Raw genomic sequence first — 7,840 nt, 5'->3', positions numbered from 1 at the left:
GACGTCACTTTCTCCTCGATCCAGGTCACTGAAAGCTTATCAATCGGAACGGCACCAAGTAATGGTGGACCGTTAAATGAAAAAAGTGGAGTTAAAATGAATAGTCTTCCTCTTGAAATTACTACAAAAAATTCTGCGTATTGAGCAATCAACGCAAATACATTTGTACCTTCAAAATGTAAAGAAAAAGGAGAGCTGATTTTGTCATTGTGGTAGCTCTTTAACTATTGTTTTTAATTTATGTGTAGCTATGCTGTGCATTATGATCTGACTATCTGTACATGTACTTTGTGATGGGCTACAGCTGTACTTTCTGAGTAAATCAAAACCATCTGAAATTATTTTTGACTTCAGTGGTGCCCTGTGCTATATTTCCCACTTACGTCTTAAAATGCACGTACATCTGTAATTAGATGCATGGGCAAATTTTTAACATCCAACACAAAATGTTCCTTTAAGTCTAAGCATTTGCTACCTGTTTCTAGCAATAAGGTACTGTACATGTGAGGGGTAGCGTTATTTTTTATTAATCTTTAGTTGAGGACCACAATTCAGGGTACACTTTGTGACGTTAATTGCCTGTATTCCCTAATGTGAGTGACACTTATCAAAATCATTGTTCATCTAACTACATGGACATATCTGATACTTTCTGAGTAAATCAAAACCATCCATAACTATTTTTTTGGCTTCAGTGATGCCCTGTGATATCTCACACATACAACTGTTTCCAGGTATTTGGTAGTGACAGAGTTCCTCATATTATGGACCTATACACACCAATAAAATTATAGTAATAACAATTATTTCCAATAGTTGTTGTTGAAACCCCACCTACAATGGAAAACTAAAATTGACGAAATGCTTTTGACGACATCCGCTGTAATCTTTTGTAATTAGCAAACGAAACTGACTAAAGTTTGCTTTTGCAGCTGTTGGAATTAGAAACAGAAACACTGTGGAAAGGATGGAGCACAACTTCAATAATACCTTGTTGTTATACTTGTCAGGGTACTGGTTGATGTAGATGTTGATAGAGAACTTGAGGAAGATGTACTAGATAACAAATGACAAAGAGGTGTTTAGACAAATAAAGTCAACACCAATGTTCTTCGATAATAATTAGTTCATTAGTTTTTTTTTACTTCTACCGTGGTCTAGTATCTTGTGATGTGAATCAGGATGCTACAACTCCATAGACCTTATTCATAAATGACGATAAATTTATTATGCTTTTGTCCAATTGCAAATTAGCCAACCAAGCCTCGTCTTAGAGCAAGAGTCCTTTTCAACTCACTGTGTGGTATCGAGACTTGGTAGGCTAATTTACACTTGGACAAAAGAATTATAAATTCACCCCCATTTATGAATAAGGTCTATTACTCCTACTATACAGTGTTTTTAACATTTTCATGACAAATTACCACAGTATGTTGTAAAATGAGAACATTCTCTTTTATTTCTCCATACCAGTGTTTTTTTCAAATCAATCTATTGTACAGGTACTGATGATTTTGAGACAAAAATAACAACATTTACCTTCTAAGAATTGAAAGTGCCCATAACCCCAAAATATTTTTTCGCTAAAATAAATCTTTGCACCTGTTCGAAACGCATTGCGGCCATTTTTTGCTTTTTCTAACAAATCCTGCCATTTTATAGGCTTCAAAAGTTGCAAAAACCAAGCATCTTTTGTTCACGACCGAGTCAGAAGGGGAGTGGGTCTATTCCTGTTTTGACGTCACAAACTGATTTACATTGCATTAAATCTTTGTAAAAATGCATGCAAAGTAGATTCTGACGTCAAAACAGGACTAGACCCACTCCCCTTCTCACTTGGTCGTGAACAAAAGATGTTTCGATTTTCGCAACTTTCGAAGCCTATAAAACGGCAGGATTTGTTAGAGAAAGGAAAAAATGGCCGCAATGCGTTTCGAACAGGTGCAAAAATTCATTTTAGCAAAAAAAAAACATTTTGCGGTTATGGGCACTTTAACCCTTTAGCAAACTTTTGTGCTCACAGTATTGTTTCAAATTACCTAGAGGAAGTTGAAATGCTTGATGAGGTCGATTGTGATGATGGTGTTAAGACAGATAAGTATATCGACACTGATAATAATGTCGAGACCAATGATGATGTAGACACTGACAAAAATGTAGACACTGACCTGTAATTAGCTACACCAAACAAAAAAGTAGGACTTTTTAAATAGGCAACATTATTTTAAGGGAATTTTCTGCTTTTTTAGGAAGAGAAAAGGGTAAGTAAATTATTTTGATAAGTAAACATATGTTTGGGCTATCTTGTAACAGTTCATTTAGCTTTTAACAAAAGACTTTATTAATTAATTTCGTGTGCTGGCATAAACTTTCAAATTACCTGATGGAGGTTGAAATACTTGATGACGTTGACACTGATGAGGATGTCGACACCGAGCTGGACGTGGACACACTACAAAAGAATTACATGTATATTAATCTTTCGATCTGCTGAAGTAATAAGGAAGCAAGATTTTGTTTTTACAGGCGACAGTGTTTTAAGGGCATTTTGTGCTTCTTAAATAACAGAAAAGTATTAATTTTGATAACTAAACATATTTTAGAGATCAGTTTGCTTAAGTACCTTGAGGAAGATGTAGTGGACACAGTTGTGGTGATTCTTGTCGAATAACTTGAGGAGCTTGAAAGAGAGGATAATGACACAGAAGTGGAGTAGCTGAAATGAAATTGTGGGAGAATTAAAATTGTCAAATTGTTTCTAAGAGTATGCAGTTCTTGATGAAAATACTAATGCCCTTGTGGAAAACCTGTTTTTGGCAATAACTTTATACTGTTAGCTTGAGGTAAATATTTCCCTCTTGCAAAGAAAACGTGCAAATAAAAGGATTGTATGTTTTTCATATAGGTACTGTACATAAAAGTAATATATAATCCTTTCAGAAACGACAGCAATTAAAACGTTTTACTATTCTCAGTCTAGAAACATATGGCATTATATAAGCTTTCTGTAAATTAGTTTAACTTGGTTGCAATTACTTAGAGAACTTGAAAGGCTAGATGATGTGGACAGTGAGGATGATGAAGACACTGACGAAGATGTTGAGACCGAGCTGGACGTGGACACACTAAAAAAGCATTATATTACTGGATCAGTGTGCTAAAGTAATAAATAAGTAGAAGATTTTGATTGGTGACAATGTTTAAAAAGGATTTGTTCATATATTCTAGAGATGAAATTACTTGAGTACCTTGAGGAAGATGTGGTGGTTGGTGTTGAATAACTTGAAGACGTTGAACGGGACGATGACGACACAGAACTGGAGTAGCTGAGAGGAAATTGTGATAGATACACAGTCAAATCGTCTTTAAGAGTATGAAGTTCTTAATGAAAATACCAGTGTCCTTGAATGCAGGGGATTCTATGTTTGGGCTATCTTGTAACAGTTGGTTTAGCTTTAAAGAAAAGACTTTATTAATTAATTTCGTGTGCTGGCATAAACTTTGAAATTACCTGGTGGAGGTTGAAATGCTTGATGACGTTGACACTGACGAGGATGTCGACACCGAGCTAGACGTGGACACACTACAAAAGCATAACATGTATATTAATCTTTCGGTCTGCTGAAGTAATAAGGAAGTAGGATTTTGTTTTTATAGGCAACAGTGTTTTAAGGGCATTTTGTGCATTTTAAATTAGAGAAAAGTATTAATTTTGATAAGTAAACATATTTTAGAGATCAGTTTGCTTAAGTACCTTGAGGAAGATGTAGTGGACACAGTTGTGGTTGTCGGTGTCGAATAACTTGAAGAGCTTGAAATGGAGGATGATGACACAGAGCTGGAGTAGCTGAAATGAAATTGTGGGAGGATTAGAGAGTCAAAGTCTTTCTAAGAGTATGCAGTTCTTGATGAAAATACTAATGTCCTTGTGGAGAACTTGCTTTTGGAAATAGCTTTATAATGTTAGCTTGAGGTAAATCTTTCCCTCTTGCAAAGAAAGTGTGCTAATAGAAGGATTATATGTTTTTCATATAGGTACTGTACATGAAAGAAATATGTAATCCTTTCAGAAACGACAGCAATTAATACGTTTTACTATTCTCAGTCTTGAAACATGTGGCATTATAATAGCTTTCTGTAAATTAGTGTAACTTGTTTGCAATTACCTAGAGGAACTTGAAAGGCTAGATGAGGTGGATTGTGAGGATGATGTTGAGACAGACGATGATGTTGATACTGACGAAGTTGTAGACACTGATGACGATGTCGAGACCGATGATGATGTAGACACTGAACTGGACGTGGAGACACTGACATGAGAGAAAACACTTTTTAATGATAGGTTATCATAGTATTGAAGATCATGAATGTTCCCTACAAGGTTGTAGTTATTTAAAAATGTGTTTAGTGTTGTGTAAAGATGATTTGTAGAGTGTTTTTTCTAAAGTTAAAGGAAAAGAAGATGGAATCCTTTCAGAATGACAGCACTAAAAACGTTTAAAGTAGAACATATCTCATTACAGAAGCTTTCTGTAACTTAGTGTAAATGTTTGCAATTACCTAGAGGAAGTGGAAATGCTAGATGAGGTCGATTGTGACGATGATGTCGACACCGACGATGATGTGGACAGTGAGGATGATGTAGACACTGACGAAGATGTTGAGACCGAGCTGGACGTGGACACACTAAAAAAGCATTATATTACTGGATCAGTGTGCTAAAGTAATAAATAAGTAGAAGATTTTGATTGGTGACAATGTTTAAAAAGGATTTGTTCATATATTCTAGAGATGAAATTACTTGAGTACCTTGAGGAAGATGTGGTGGTTGGTGTCGAATAACTTGAAGACGTTGAACGGGACGATGACGACACAGAACTGGAGTAGCTGAGAGGAAATTGTGATAGATACACAGTCAAATCGTCTTTAAGAGTATGAAGTTCTTAATGAAAATACCAGTGTCCTTGAATGCAGGGGATTCTATGTTTGGGCTATCTTGTAACAGTTGGTTTAGCTTTAAAGAAAAGACTTTATTAATTAATTTCGTGTGCTGGCATAAACTTTGAAATTACCTGGTGGAGGTTGAAATGCTTGATGACGTTGACACTGACGAGGATGTCGACACCGAGCTAGACGTGGACACACTACAAAAGCATAACATGTATATTAATCTTTCGGTCTGTTGAAGTAATAAGGAAGTAGGATTTTGTTTTTATAGGCAACAGTGTTTTAAGGGCATTTTGTGCTTTTTAAATTAGAGAAAAGTATTAATTTTGATAAGTAAACATATTTTAGAGATCAGTTTGCTTAAGTACCTTGAGGAAGATGTAGTGGACACAGTTGTGGTTGTCGGTGTCGAATAACTTGAAGAGCTTGAAATGGAGGATGATGACACAGAGCTGGAGTAGCTGAAATGAAATTGTGGGAGGATTAGAGAGTCAAAGTCTTTCTAAGAGTATGCAGTTCTTGATGAAAATACTAATGTCCTTGTGGAGAACTTGCTTTTGGAAATAGCTTTATAATGTTAGCTTGAGGTAAATCTTTCCCTCTTGCAAAGAAAGTGTGCTAATAGAAGGATTATATGTTTTTCATATAGGTACTGTACATGAAAGAAATATGTAATCCTTTCAGAAACGACAGCAATTAATACGTTTTACTATTCTCAGTCTTGAAACATGTGGCATTATAATAGCTTTCTGTAAATTAGTGTAACTTGTTTGCAATTACCTAGAGGAACTTGAAAGGCTAGATGAGGTGGATTGTGAGGATGATGTTGAGACAGACGATGATGTTGATACTGACGAAGTTGTAGACACTGATGACGATGTCGAGACCGATGATGATGTAGACACTGAACTGGACGTGGAGACACTGACATGAGAGAAAACACTTTTTAATGATAGGTTATCATAGTATTGAAGATCATGAATGTTCCCTACAAGGTTGTAGTTATTTAAAAATGTGTTTAGTGTTGTGTAAAGATGATTTGTAGAGTGTTTTTTCTAAAGTTAAAGGAAAAGAAGATGGAATCCTTTCAGAATGACAGCACTAAAAACGTTTAAAGTAGAACATATCTCATTACAGAAGCTTTCTGTAACTTAGTGTAAATGTTTGCAATTACCTAGAGGAAGTGGAAATGCTAGATGAGGTCGATTGTGACGATGATGTCGACACCGACGATGATGTGGACAGTGAGGATGATGTAGACACTGACGAAGATGTTGAGACCGAGCTGGACGTGGACACACTAAAAAAGCATTATATTACTGGATCAGTGTGCTAAAGTAATAAATAAGTAGAAGATTTTGATTGGTGACAATGTTTAAAAAGGATTTGTTCATATATTCTAGAGATGAAATTACTTGAGTACCTTGAGGAAGATGTGGTGGTTGGTGTCGAATAACTTGAAGACGTTGAACGGGACGATGACGACACAGAACTGGAGTAGCTGAGAGGAAATTGTGATAGATACACAGTCAAATCGTCTTTAAGAGTATGAAGTTCTTAATGAAAATACCAGTGTCCTTGAATGCAGGGGATTCTATGTTTGGGCTATCTTGTAACAGTTGGTTTAGCTTTAAAGAAAAGACTTTATTAATTAATTTCGTGTGCTGGCATAAACTTTGAAATTACCTGGTGGAGGTTGAAATGCTTGATGACGTTGACACTGACGAGGATGTCGACACCGAGCTAGACGTGGACACACTACAAAAGCATAACATGTATATTAATCTTTCGGTCTGTTGAAGTAATAAGGAAGTAGGATTTTGTTTTTATAGGCAACAGTGTTTTAAGGGCATTTTGTGCTTTTTAAATTAGAGAAAAGTATTAATTTTGATAAGTAAACATATTTTAGAGATCAGTTTGCTTAAGTACCTTGAGGAAGATGTAGTGGACACAGTTGTGGTTGTCGGTGTCGAATAACTTGAAGAGCTTGAAATGGAGGATGATGACACAGAGCTGGAGTAGCTGAAATGAAATTGTGGGAGGATTAGAGAGTCAAAGTCTTTCTAAGAGTATGCAGTTCTTGATGAAAATACTAATGTCCTTGTGGAGAACTTGCTTTTGGAAATAGCTTTATAATGTTAGCTTGAGGTAAATCTTTCCCTCTTGCAAAGAAAGTGTGCTAATAGAAGGATTATATGTTTTTCATATAGGTACTGTACATGAAAGAAATATGTAATCCTTTCAGAAACGACAGCAATTAATACGTTTTACTATTCTCAGTCTTGAAACATGTGGCATTATAATAGCTTTCTGTAAATTAGTGTAACTTGTTTGCAATTACCTAGAGGAACTTGAAAGGCTAGATGAGGTGGATTGTGAGGATGATGTTGAGACAGACGATGATGTTGATACTGACGAAGTTGTAGACACTGATGACGATGTCGAGACCGATGATGATGTAGACACTGAACTGGACGTGGAGACACTGACATGAGAGAAAACACTTTTTAATGATAGGTTATCATAGTATTGAAGATCATGAATGTTCCCTACAAGGTTGTAGTTATTTAAAAATGTGTTTAGTGTTGTGTAAAGATGATTTGTAGAGTGTTTTTTCTAAAGTTAAAGGAAAAGAAGATGGAATCCTTTCAGAATGACAGCACTAAAAACGTTTAAAGTAGAACATATCTCATTACAGAAGCTTTCTGTAACTTAGTGTAAATGTTTGCAATTACCTAGAGGAAGTGGAAATGCTAGATGAGGTCGATTGTGACGATGATGTCGACACCGACGATGATGTGGACAGTGAGGATGATGTAGACACTGACGAAGATGTTGAGACCGAGCTGGACGTGGACACACTAAAAAAGCATTATATTACTGGATCAGTGTG

General features: G+C 35.8%; 2 protein-coding genes and 1 long non-coding RNA gene across 3 annotated transcripts in view; 1 reads left to right on the top strand and 2 right to left on the bottom strand.

Annotated features, from left to right (window-relative positions):
- Positions 1-7,840, bottom strand: part of LOC137985172 (mucin-2-like) — a 62,796-nt gene that overhangs the window by 6,277 nt on the left and 48,679 nt on the right. The gene's annotated exons all lie outside the window — the stretch shown is intronic.
- Positions 1-7,840, top strand: part of LOC137985173 (uncharacterized) — a 44,037-nt gene that overhangs the window by 1,994 nt on the left and 34,203 nt on the right. The window lies entirely within an intron of this gene.
- Positions 4,538-7,439, bottom strand: LOC137985443 (uncharacterized). Its single transcript, XM_068833060.1, has 9 exons — positions 7,289-7,439; positions 6,877-6,969; positions 6,634-6,705; positions 6,371-6,448; positions 5,728-5,871; positions 5,316-5,408; positions 5,073-5,144; positions 4,810-4,887; positions 4,538-4,686 (listed from the first exon to the last, which is right to left on the bottom strand). Exons 1-9 carry the CDS (start codon positions 7,437-7,439, stop codon positions 4,538-4,540), a joined length of 930 nt encoding a protein of 309 aa, XP_068689161.1.

This window comes from Montipora foliosa, chromosome 14 (genome assembly GCF_036669935.1).
Source record: "Montipora foliosa isolate CH-2021 chromosome 14, ASM3666993v2, whole genome shotgun sequence".
NCBI classification, from domain to species: Eukaryota; Metazoa; Cnidaria; class Anthozoa; order Scleractinia; family Acroporidae; genus Montipora; species Montipora foliosa.
Note: the sequence above shows the minus strand (reverse complement) of the source record. Positions and strands in the feature narration are given on the sequence as shown.

What these genes read in the sequence shown, in the direction of transcription:
- LOC137985443 (XM_068833060.1), bottom strand. Translation starts at nt 7,439, where the DNA reads ATGTCAGTGTCTCCACGTCCAGTTCAGTGTCTACATCATCATCGGTCT. An exon ending in TCCACTACATCTTCCTCAAG is followed by an intron (nt 6,706 to 6,876) that starts GTACTTAAGCAA and finishes ATGCTTTTGTAG; the next exon opens with TGTGTCCACGTCTAGCTCGG. An exon ending in TCCACTACATCTTCCTCAAG is followed by an intron (nt 5,145 to 5,315) that starts GTACTTAAGCAA and finishes ATGCTTTTGTAG; the next exon opens with TGTGTCCACGTCTAGCTCGG.